The sequence below is a fragment of the Azolla caroliniana genome, unplaced genomic scaffold (assembly GCF_043228905.1).
Source record: "Azolla caroliniana isolate FFs.n. ecotype wild unplaced genomic scaffold, voAzoCaro1.0.p SCAF_3, whole genome shotgun sequence".
Lineage (NCBI taxonomy): Eukaryota > Viridiplantae > Streptophyta > Polypodiopsida > Salviniales > Salviniaceae > Azolla > Azolla caroliniana.
Window position 1 is genome coordinate 19,480,009 of NW_028230438.1, and position 12,611 is coordinate 19,492,619.

Genomic DNA, 12,611 nt, shown 5'->3' on the forward strand with positions numbered 1-12,611 from the left:
CATATTGCCTACTACTTATTAGTCCTACATATTTACTATTTTTATGTACATTGAAGGCCTTGTTCATGTGCCTCCTTCCACACCCCCGTTTACACGCATCTGATCCCTTTTCTTCCTATGGCCAGGATCCTTCACGACAACGGTTCAGTTTCAAGGCAAAGAAACCAAACCAAATTGTTTATATAAAACAAAAACCAAATCAAACCGTTTATGAACTCTCAAGTATTTAAACCAAACCATTTAAGAAAAAGTAAACCAAACTATTTAAACCCAAACCGTTTAGGGAAAAGTTGAAACCAAATCTAACCATTTAATAAAAAATTTAAATCTAACCATATAAGTCAAACTAATTTTAAGTTAAATTTATTAAATCAATAAAAAAAACCATTAATTAAACTATTGAGGTTAAAAGAAAAGTTAACTAAAAACCTATAAACCCAAGTTTTAGAACCAAAACCGAACCATTTATCGAAAATCCAAACCATTAATATTTTTGGGAACCAATAAACCATTAAACCATGGCTTAACGGTTCGGTTCGGTTTGAGCCGAAATCGTGCCCATTGCTATATGTGGGAACATTGTGAAGCAAGCTTGTATGAGAAATTATGTGGAGATGGGTGAGGCTGGCCCTTGAGGGATAACTCGAAGGAATCACTGACAACATCATCGAAGAAGAAGAGGAGAGAGAATCGCCTGAAAGGAGCAGAACCAAAGAACCAAATGACAGAATCGAAGAAAATGGTGCGAGAATCACCCGCCGAAACAAAGGAATGATTTGCGACGAAGTCGAAGAAAATGACGCGAGGATCACCCGCCCGAAGAAATGACCCTCCATTAAAATCATGCAGCGAGGATCACACCACCACCACCACCCAACAAGGCATATTGGCAAGAGGTATGAGAGGAAGAACAAGCTTTCCTTCATTCTCTCTCTCTCTCTCTCTCTCTCTCTCTCTCTCTCTCCATCCCAATCACTTCACTTCCTTTCCTTAACCTTTGCCATCACTCCTCCCCACTCTGAAGTTACCACATTTCTTGCTCTCTTACCTCTCTGTATTCTAATCCCTCTTCCTTCTAAATGCATAAAGAAACTGCCATTACTCTGTTTTTCTCTGTAATTTACTCTGTTCTCTTCGTCAAAATTTGCTCCCATGTCCTCTATAGAAAACAAGTCATCCAGATAAATTCAAGAGCCAAAAATAAAAAAATATCAGGTTTGTCTAATCTCTCTGAGCTTCTTCTTTACTGCCCAACAATTGCATCATATATGCGTGTTTGTGTGTTTTTATATAACGTGTTATACACAGCATTTACATTATATATGAATGTGCATTTATGCGTACCTATATACATACATATGTATGTATTCGATAAAGTTTATGTGACATGCAATCATAAGGTTTGTGTGACATCTATTATCACACATAAAGTTTATATGACCTTTTATCATAAAGTATATATGCATTGCATATCATAAGGTTTGTGTGACATCTTTTGTAAGGTTTATATGGTATTGCTAATGACCAGATCTTCATTGTATGATCTATATCATAGCAGCTTCTTTTTTTGCACATATAATGCCTTGTTTTATGATGTTGCAGGTTTAGTAAGTCAATTCACAATGGAAGAACATAGAGTGGAAATTGATACAAGTTTGCCTTTCAAATCCGTCAGAGCAGCTGTGCACTTGTTTGATGATAAGAAAGATGTGAAGAAATTCAAATTACCTGAGGTAAACATCTTGTTTTCTTTTTGTGATTAATATGTTTGAATTAACGTATACCACTTAAGAAAGACTCAAATTACAAACTACGAGCTTATAACACCTTTTTCTGAATATAAGAAAAAATACTCATGAAAATTTCGTTCTCGTGAAAATAATGTAGAAGCATGCTATAAAGGAAACAGAGTTACAAGTACTTAGAAAAGAGCTAGCCAATGCAGAGGAACGATTGAGAAAAGCCGAAAATGCCAAAGAAAAGGCTTTTGCCGATATGAACGACCCCAAGAAACTTCTAGAAATTTTGATGGATAAAGGAATGATGTTGCTCCCCCAAGAAGGAGAAGTTTCACATGCAAAAGGAAGCACAAATGTGACAAAACAAAGCAACCTCCCAAATGATGAGATAAAACATGTTGTGTGGGAGGTTCAACTCAAAGTGGCACGAGAACAACACATGACAGCTGTATCGCAACTAGAATCTGTGAAAGAAGAGTTACAGAATGTCCGAAGAGAGCTTGGCGATTCAATTATTGAGAGAGAAAATGCTCTTAGACAAGCCGAAGAGGCGTTTATATCGGCTGAGATAAATGCGAAAAGAGTTGAAGAATTGCATCGCGAGATGTCGGGCACTAAGGAATCCTTAAGATTAGTAAAAATGGCTTGTATTGAAGCTAATAAAGAAAGAGCTGCAGCTCTTATTGCAGCCCAAAATGGAGGAAATGAATCTCATCATCATCAAAACTCACACAACGTGGCTCTCCAAGAGCTTACAGATAAGCTTTTTGTTATGAACGAGGAGGTTATCTGCTTAAAACAAGAACTATCAATGATCAAAGTACAAGAGGATATATTGGCAAAGAAATTCTCCGAAGCACTTTCCGATCTCGAGAATACCAAATCAGAGCTCAAGAAAGCATTGGCAATTGATGCTTTTTTGCATGCAAAGGTGGAATCTATGACAAAAGAAATGGTCAACATTGAAGAGAGTGAGATGAGTGCAAAAAGGTGCATTTCGGCACTCAAGACTGAGTTGGTGAGAACAAAGTCTGAGCTAAGCTTAGCCCTCTTGGCTGAGGCTAGAGCAAACGAAGCTTTTTCAAGCCTTTCATTGGCTTTGAAAAATATTAGAGCTGAAGCCGAAGAGGCAAAGAAGAGTGCAAAAGGGGAAAAAGAGGAGGCAGAGAAAGCGAGGGCCGATGCTGAAAAAGCTAAAACAATGGCAGCATATGTTGGACTCGAACTCGAGTTTGCCTTTAAAGCAGCCGAGGAAGCTAAGGAGGCCCAGAAGATGTCCACTAAGAGATATGAAGATCTACCACAGAAAGTGAGCATAACAACAGCTTCCAGTATCAGTGATGATACACAAGGAGAGGAAAGTATCACCATATCTCAAGAAGAGTATGAGAGATTGAAGAAGGAAACCCAAAATGCCGAAAAGATCGCAAACTTGAGGGTAGCTGCAGTCACAGCACAAATAGAAGCCATGGAGATTGGTGAGCTAGAATTGCAACAAAAACTTATAACATTAAATGATGAGATCACAACGATGAAGACGAACATGAATGAAGCTATACAAAGAGCCAAGATGGCAGAAGCAGCAAAATTAGCAGTTGAAGGAGAAATGAGGAAATGGAGAGAGAAACAAGCACTTGCTAGAAAAGAAGTAAATCATCAAAAGGAAGAACAATTCGAGAATAGGAGAGATTTCCAAGCTAATAAGTTAGTGGATCGAAGTGAAATCTTGTCACTATCACTACGAAAATCTGGGGAGTCACTGGCTCACATGTTGAGCATGAAAATGCCCCCATTTCTTGATGATGATGATGATGACTGTGATGATGAAACAAGCACATTATCAGAAATTCCATCAGTGCATAGTCGAAAGAAGAAAAAGAAAATCTTACCTTCCTTCAACTTATTCGTGGGAAGGAAAACACAACACTCACCAGTAAGGCTAGTTGAGACATAGCCTTCTCTGAGCCTAAACCAATGAAGAAGCTCTCTTTTGTACTATTACATGAAATTAAGACTTGACCTTGTATTACGATGGAATGGCAAACCTCAAAACACTAGCCTTCACCAAACTCTATCTTTTCTCTTATTGTACAAATTCTTAGGGATTGACCTTGTACTATGGTGGAATTTCACATTTCAAACAATAGGCTTCATTGTGTGACAAAAAGCATATTATGTATGTGGTTTTATGCAACTATTGAAGCAAAATATAAACAAGCACGTGCTCTTAAAGCATTAAATTTAAAGGCATCTACTGGCACAGCCGATTGGCAGTGTTTAAGGTTTAAGGTTCTTGTCTTACAACACATTTTAGAAATGCATTTGTTTATAAATGGGAAACATCATCAAAGGGAGCTGAAACTTCACACAATATTCCACATGCTATGCTAGAAACATTCCAAAAGTTTGGTGTATATGTGCCTCCATATGTGATGAAAGACTCATGCATACATATATGTATGAGCCTTCATGACATGGAAAAAGTGCAGCCTATGCAGTTCTCACTCAGTTGGTAATTAACTCTAATGGAGACTAGAAGGTCATTCTCCAGTGGCATTCAGTGGCATCTCGTAAAGTAGTGCATTGCTGAGATTAAACCTGAGTGCATTGGTGACTAGCCCATGCTGATGATAAAGTATTACTAGCCTAGGGGTCCAATGTGTTAGTGATCTCAGAGTTGCATTGACATTCATGGAATGCATAAGTAATAAGAATGATATAGTTTGTCTAAGGGGTAATGAATGAGCCACAATTTGCACGACAAGCAATTGTTAATGGTTATGAGGTTATGGTATGTGGGGGGATTAAGATCCTCAGTTGAAAAAACCTAATTCTGAAATAAGTTATAAATCTCCATGAGCATGTTATAATTATTTAAACCAACATCGTTCAATCCAACATTCATCTCATGGAAAAATCCTTTTATTTACTGGTTTTTTTTAATTATATTGTTGGACAGTAAAAACTGTGTCGGATCCTAACTATTTCAAAAGGACTTGCAAAATAATTTCTATCTTGGAAATGATTCAACAAGAGAGACATCTTGTTAGTCAACCATTTAAGGCTAAAATCTAGTCATCTATGCAACATAAAACCTCAAAATTTCATTACGATCCATGATAATAAACTTAAGGGAAAAGTACCAGGATACCCCTGGAAGTTCGTCTATTTACCAGAATGCCCCTGGAAGTTCCAAATTTATTGAACTACCCCTATGTCCAAAAAAATACACATTATAAAGTAATTATACACTCAAATCTACGAGCCCTATTTACCAGAATACCCTTCAAACACAAATTTCTTTACTTAAAGAGATTCTTTGGGTCCTTTGTACTTTATAAACATATACATATGCACATACACATATAAACACACATTCACATACACTAGCACATGCACATCCACACGCATATGCATATGCATATGCATACGCATACACATATAAACCCAATACCCATACCTATACACATACACATACACATATACACATGTAAACCCATACCCATACCTATACACATACGCATACACATGTTTCTTTACTTGAGAGATTCTTTGGGTTCTTTGTACTTACTTTATATGTATGTGTATGCGTTTTTTGGACATAGGAGTAGTTTGGAACTTCCAGGGGCATTCTAGTAAATAGACGAACTTCCAAGGGTATCTTGGTACTTTTCCCTAAACTTAATGCTGAGGTGGCCTAACTATTGATAACCATTCTTGAGATGTAATAAAGAATCGTATATTAAACATCTTCAAAACATTTTTATTTGAGATTAAACAGAAAATATCTTATGTTTATGATCTCCAAGATAAAAGTGATGTTCTGCGTAAAGATAAAAGTACAGTGTAAGCATTGACTACAACCATTAATATTACCTAATTGAGTTCTGGGTAAAGAATATTTCATATTCATTTCCTCCAAGGCACGAGCCAAATGAGTTACAGGATTAAACTCTAGAAATAAACAATGATCCATGAAAAACTAATCAATGCAAAAGATATGCCATTAGAAAAAAGATAGCTATTCAAACATCCCTGAGACAAATCAATCCATTTCAACATAGTAGTCATCATATTATATTGTGCCCGTTTTGAAACAATGTTCTTTGTTTCTTCTGGAGGATGTATGTAGGTGGCCATTCAAATTATTCATGAAATTAAGGAGTATGAATGGACGTTTTCTCACCTCGAAATGCATGCAATTTGGTGGGAGGAACGAAAAAGGGGGTATCAATGAAAAAGGAAGTTTTAAAAGAATTACTTGGGATGGCTGAATCAAATGGCTCTATAAATGACTCGATTATAGGGGTAGTTCGGGGTTTATTGCTCATCATTATTCTTTCTTGAGGAGACTCCTAGCTTGATCACCTGCTAGAATTCTCGATATGCTTGGAAGGCACAGATTTGAATTCTTCTAGCAACCAAAATCTTGATCTACAATGTCATTAGACCCCGCCTCCTAAAATACAACATGAAGGAAGCAAATACTAGAAGCCCAGCAATCGCAGTAATTATGAGAACCCACTTGAAGGCTTGTGGTTCTTCAAAGAGTTCAATTGGAATATTCATTCCAAAAATTCCTGCCACAACTCCAAAAATTGCAACCACAAAAGTCGCCATTGTCAAAATTAGTTCAAACTGGATAAGTTGGTTTCGAACATTATCCTGTCAACAAGAAGAACAATGGCACCTCAGCTAATCTCGGACTTCACCATAACTAGGAACACTTACATCAACATTAAATTACTGTCAGACAAGAAGCGCGTCACTTGGATAATCTCAAAAAATAAAGAGGTGTTTCATAAATGCATTACAAATATACCCTTTTAAATCTTCAATTTCATGAACATGAAGTACAAAGACACATACCAGCTGTATATTGATCAAGTCCTCTGTATCGTCGATATATTCTTTTAGCTGCAATACAATAGAAAATTGGATTAAATTCACAGAACATAAATAATATGCGTATAGGAATCACAATCCACGTACAGAAGTAAGTTTATTGAGGATTGCATCTATGACAACAAAGTAAGCCTCTAAGAGCATCTCCAACTCTTGAATGTCACTGCCGTCATCAGAAACTCTTGAGCTGCTATGTCGACTGGCTGCCATGCTAAGATTTTTATCCATTTTTCGAGACTCTGGAAGCGAGCAAACAGGAGAGACGGGAGCTGACATAGAGCCACCACCTCCGAGTCCAGCATAAAATGTACCAGCTTGTTCTTTATAAAAGTAATTCTCCAGTCTCTCCTTCTTCACAGTCAGATACATTTCAGCCATGTCCCCATCGTCATCCATAAGTTGTTCTATTTCATCTCTAACCTGTGGGATAAATCGAAGTTAGCATATAAGCTGATATATAATAGTAATTTGTTTAAACACCCAAAATCAAACACCTTTTGAACACGGCGAGTCAAAGCAAGCAGCCTACTCTTCAGTCTTCTTACACGCTCCAGATTCAATGTGCTGATCTTTGAAGTAAGCTCATCTACGGCTGGATATGCATCCGCCTCCAATTCTGTAACCTATTTGACGAACCATATCAGTTTCTCTCACAAATATCAGGTTAATCATGCAAAGTAAAATCAATGAATCTTCTGAATCACAGATTTTAGCATATACAAAACATTTACTCATTATATTGCTTTTTTACTATCTAAGGATAGGTTGTCACTTCTCTTTGGTGAGCAGTTTGGGTGGTTCCTAAAACGAATGATGAAAATTATTTTACCTAGAGTGGCTACCAGTAAATATGTATAAAATAGTACTTCCATGAATTCAACTGACTGTAAAGTAGTTTTTTGAAGTTATGTTCTGTTTTTAGCAAAACATAGCTCGATTTTTCTAGACCTCTTCAGTTGAAAGCTTTTACTCCTTCATACCCTCAAGTATATGTGGTTTGATTTTGTCAGGTAATTCCTTCTCATATTAAGTCATCAATGTCAAAGAGATCTTGCATGCGAAGAAGGAATGAGTGCGATGAAGAAGGAATAGGTGCAACCAAGTGCAAGGAATAGGTGAAGAGATGGACCCCATGTGGACAGTCAAACAAACACCTTCAATGATGAAATGCAGAAAGGCAATGAGATACGAAAAATTACTGAGCAAGATCCAACATCAACTGGACCTGGAGCAATGAGATCTGAAAGCTCAACCTATAGAGATGAACCCAGGATCAGACTTGGTTAGCTGTTCTGAAAGAAATAGGCGCTATGCTACCAACCGGAAATCATATTAATTGGTAATGTTTCGATCGAAATCCAACTTCTACTCCTAGTGGATCAGATGGATTTTGATTAGTTTCTACAGAGCGAAAGATAGAAAACAGCATCAATACAGAGAAGACGAGAATGTGAAATCATATCTGATCTCACAGTATAGCCGTCTCACTAAAATTACATAAACCTACATAAATTAGTGCAGTAATGATAATAGCACCAATAGATACTTTGTACAGAACTATATCTGTTTAAAACAAATCAAATGCTATTAATCCAGCTAGTAGGCCTGGAACATGAGAAAGTAGTTGTTGATTCCGTTATTGGAGGGCTCCAAGATTCGGAGCAGCTTTCTTTCTAGATTTCAAGATTCAGAAAAAAATATTTTATTTCCCATGTGGAGGGTTTAAAATATATTGCAATTCGCATGTTCTGCAGATGTCCTACCCATCCATCTTTTATTGGCATTATTCCCTAAATAATTCTTGGATGAGTGATATGCAGCAACTAAGACATAATAAATGTATGTATGAATCTGTTTTATGCATATTACACTCATGTACATACATACATGCATATGTATACGGCATATATATATATGGCTCAGATGCATGCGTGTGTATATATGCATCTATGCATCACTATAATGGCCTCCAATATATATTTATTTATAAGAAGGAGTTGTGTATCTTTGGTGCCTATCTTGTTGTGCTTCTATTTGGCAGTAAACTTTCACAAAAACTTTATCATATCTTCTAATAGGATAATACACCTTAGTTTAATTTATTGTTTTGTATGCTTCAACAGAATATGAAAAGAAAATTAATACAACAAAGCACATTCAACATTTCAAAGTGTATGCTGCAATCAAATACAAAAAGTGAACAAGCATGAAATACACTCAAAAAAGGAATCCTCGTTTGAATCTGAAAATTTATTTGTAGATATTCTATATCACATTTCGAGTTTATCTGTGAGCATGGCTTACCTGAGTATCCAGAAAAGTGCACGCTGCTTCCAACGCAACTTCCATAGCAAGAAATTCAAATGGCATGTAATCCCCAGATGATCCTCTGGATTCACCTATCATTTGTCGATCATGACCTGATGTCAAAGCATTGTATATCACTACACTGTTCTCCCTTCTTTCTCCCAACAAAACGTCGACAGGAGCTCCTAATGATGGCCCACCCAAAAATTTGTTCTTCACTGCCAACCTCTTTTGAAGCTCGGCGACATACTGTAGCACATAGCTGTCAAGAGAATTGAGAAGCAAGACCTCATCTGCTGTTATTATGCACCTGATTTGCTCTAAATTTACAACAATCGCTTTCTCTCTGCCTAGAATTGTTGATGGATATACAAAGAGAGGATCAAGAAGCCGAAGGTCACGGGCTGGAAGATCGCATCGTCTCATAATCTTTAACTTGTCAACCTCCATAACTTGTGAATTCCCTTCTTTGTCAATCTTGATCCAGGAACGCACACCCTGCCCTCTCTTTTTCAGACTTGATAGATCCATCCCTTGAAAAATTGACCGTGAGGGGCGATTTTGCTCTTGCACTGCAGGACGTGGAGGTAACAAACTTGTTTTGTGGTCTGCCATTCCTGTGCTTAAACAGTAGGTACAATGAATCCTTTTAATGCCTGAACAGAAATGGTGAGCTTGGTTATACCATGTGAGAATTTAATAATATGAGTGTCAAAATAATATATATTATGGGGCCCAATACTGAGTTTCTTTAATTTCTTTTAAGTTTATAACTAGTGCTGACAGAAACAAATTGGTCCAATCACCATGGTGACTGTGCTCCCTGATCATTGGCAACATTGTTTTCATGCATCACAGCAACAGAATCCTATAAACAGTTCACTACTCTCTGAAAATGAACGGATGGCTTTCTAGATGACATACGGAAGAAACCTCAAGCTTCTGCAGGGTTATCAGAAACAAAGAACTGGTCCTATGACTTTGCAATGATGTCTGAGACCCTTCATTTGACAATTAGTAGCAAAAAACTGAATACAGAAAGCATTTGCAAGGTTTCAGTACATAGGAACTAAATCATCATTTCTCTAATCTCAGCAGAAATTAAATGAGTGATGGATGGCATGTCACATATGTAGGAAATGTGAGCTAGAAAAAACAAGGAACTGAATTTTATGACTTTGCAAATTGCAGCAATTTGCAATACTACAAAACCTACACAAATAGCATACACTGATAAGAAGAGATAGCATATGATGGAAGGACATGGACTAAACCAGTGTTCCCTAATATCACCAATGGAAATGATGACCTTCTTGGATGACAGAGAGAGGGATTGCAAGGCCTTCTGAATAAATCAAAATATTCTTAGAGCATCGTCTTTGGCCTTCTGGATAAGTCAATGATTAGCAAACGGCGAAGGCAATCATATACATGGGAATGAATTGCACAAACAAAAAACCCATGAACTAAAATGTGTTCTCTAAGCTCAGCAAATGAGCCTTCTGGATTAGATAAAGAGAAGACCAACCTTAGCAAGATTAATCATTTTTCTCTGAGAATGAACTATTGCCAATTGTAGGACAGAAAGACCAGGACACACAACAATCTTTACAAAAGGCAAGAAAGAGTTGACTTTGCAGAAAATCTTGCAATCTACAAGGTCACTTCTGGATGATCTAATGCCATTTAGAGTCTAGACTACACAAGTGGACATAGTGTGCACTGCGATCTTCACGCAAAGCAGGAAAGTATATGACTCTACAGCAATTCACAGCCTTACTTACCAATCTACACGGCATATATGAAGCAGAGCAAAAACTAATGCAAGACCCATAAGTACTTGTACGTCTGTGTTCCTATTTTGCTCCGAGGTATGTTTCCTTCCTTCTATATTCAAAAATGTATTTCCTTCAATTAGAGGCATTTCCTGATTACAATGTGAGAACCATTTCCTTTTTCGATTGCAAATCGTATGTATTCTTCAATATTTGAAGATCAAACATTGTGAGGGCTGTTTTCGTCTATATTCTCAGATCTTTTGCCCTCTACAGTCAGGAGCTTGTTCCAGACTATATTCTAAATTCCGTTTCCCTCTGTATTAACTCAGAACCATTTCCTTCTAAATCCCGTTTCCGAGAGCCGTTTCTTCATCAGCCCGTTTCCTGCTTACATTCTGATGCAGCTTACAGAAGAATAAGACGAGATAAAGAGTAAGCGGCAGAGCAACCATACCTTGGGAACGCAGAAGCGAAACGCATAGCCTGATGAAGAATAGAATAGGCCCAGCCTTCTGCTCACAGTAGTACAAACGGTGTGGGCGGAGAGAATCAACGCAGAGGGCATAAAGGGAGCAGCGAGACACTGCAAGACAGAAGAAGCGATGAAGAGGAGGAGGAGGGGTGGGGGGCAGGCGTAGGTATGGAGAAGGAGAAGGAGAAGGAAGAGAGAGAGAGGGGGAACCTTCTGCATGATCTGGCTGAAAGAGGAGGCTCTTCTTCTGCTGCTGCTGCTGATGGCGATGGCGATGGTGGGAAAGGGCGAGCTTTGCGGTTTCTCTGATCCGCAGGCTATGGAGTCTGTCATCCAAAACCCCTGCGCCTCCCCTGCCTCTCTCTACCCTCCCCTGTTTTAGCCATGGCCCACCACATACATACATACATACATACATACATAACATACATACATACATACATATACATACCCACATACATACATACATACATATGCATACCCACATACATACATACATACATACATATGCATACCCACATACATACATACATACATATGCATACCCACATACATACATACATATACATACCCACATACATACATACATATTCATAGTACATACCCACATACATACATACATACATACACATACACATACATACATACATATACATACCCACATACATACATACATACATATACATACCCACATACATACTACATACACATACACATACATACATACATATACATACCCCCACATACATACATACATACACACACACATACATACACACATCTACATATACATATACATACATACACACTACAATTTTCAGCTCATGCCATCAAATGTGTGCTGTGATGTGCATGATCTGTGCCACACCGTTTGTGGTACATGTTGACTATATGATTAGATCCTTTTGTGAACAATGGAATGCGCTTTTACTGTCTTCCGTCTCTCCGTATCTAGCGATCATATGAATCAGATTTGAGCATGTATTTCAACACAATATGATACCGTCAATTGGCCAATACATGAAATGAGAAGAGATCCATAAGTGGCATCTATTTTAGTACCATATGATACAGGCATTGGGTAAAACTCCGGTCAACCATATGATAAGTAGGTTCATTAGGTGAATCTCGGCCATCCATTCATATACACTACAAAACTTTATGATATACAAAATGTATCAAATAGTATATTCATATACAAAATGGGCCAATTACAAAAATGGTTGATTCATATAAAAAGGAAATTGGAGGACGAGATGGAGGAACAGGGAAGAGAGAGAGTGTAGCAGAGAGCCACCTCAACGACACAACAGGGGAACTCTAAAGAAGCATCCCCGCCAACAGAATCTAAGGAGAGGCCTCTACCGATCGTATTCTCGAGAGAAGAAGAGGTTGAATTCAAATCAGAGA

At 37.7% G+C, this 12,611-nt stretch overlaps 2 protein-coding genes across 4 annotated transcripts; one reads left to right on the forward strand and one right to left on the reverse strand.

Moving 5' to 3' along the window:
- Positions 1-1,081: 1,081 nt before the first annotated feature.
- On the forward strand, positions 1,082-3,953 carry LOC147866417 (WEB family protein At5g55860-like). Of its 3 annotated transcripts, none has more exons than XM_087316861.1 (2): positions 1,082-1,733; positions 1,903-3,953. In XM_087316861.1, exons 1-2 carry the CDS (start codon positions 1,509-1,511, stop codon positions 3,691-3,693), a joined length of 2,016 nt encoding a protein of 671 aa, XP_087172987.1. In that variant the 5' UTR covers positions 1,082-1,508; the 3' UTR covers positions 3,694-3,953. The 3 variants fall into 3 exon arrangements, with proteins under 3 accessions (XP_087172987.1, XP_087172986.1, XP_087172988.1); XM_087316860.1 differs by having other exon boundaries at positions 1,083-1,733; positions 1,888-3,953; XM_087316862.1 differs by having other exon boundaries at positions 1,083-1,733; positions 1,910-3,953.
- A 1,871-nt stretch (positions 3,954-5,824) lies between these two features.
- On the reverse strand, positions 5,825-11,331 carry LOC147866418 (magnesium transporter MRS2-1-like). The gene is made up of 6 exons (XM_087316864.1): positions 11,184-11,331; positions 8,949-9,607; positions 7,139-7,267; positions 6,732-7,064; positions 6,609-6,656; positions 5,825-6,404 (listed from the first exon to the last, which is right to left on the reverse strand). The coding sequence occupies exons 2-6, from the start codon at positions 9,564-9,566 to the stop codon at positions 6,174-6,176; spliced, it is 1,359 nt and encodes a 452-aa protein (XP_087172990.1). The 5' UTR covers positions 9,567-9,607; positions 11,184-11,331; the 3' UTR covers positions 5,825-6,173.
- Between the last annotated feature and the right edge of the window lie 1,280 nt (positions 11,332-12,611).

Coding starts and splice junctions, on each gene's coding strand:
- LOC147866417 (XM_087316860.1), top strand. CDS start 1,509: ATGGTATTGCTAATGACCAGATCTTCATTGTATGATCTATATCATAGC. Junction 1,734..1,887: donor AGAAATTCAAATTACCTGAG/GTAAACATCTTG, acceptor AAAATAATGTAG/AAGCATGCTATAAAGGAAAC.
- LOC147866418 (XM_087316864.1), bottom strand. CDS start 9,566: ATGGCAGACCACAAAACAAGTTTGTTACCTCCACGTCCTGCAGTGCAA. Junction 7,268..8,948: donor GCACTTTTCTGGATACTCAG/GTAAGCCATGCT, acceptor TTCGTCAAATAG/GTTACAGAATTGGAGGCGGA. Junction 6,657..6,731: donor TCCTCAATAAACTTACTTCT/GTACGTGGATTG, acceptor ATTGTATTGCAG/CTAAAAGAATATATCGACGA.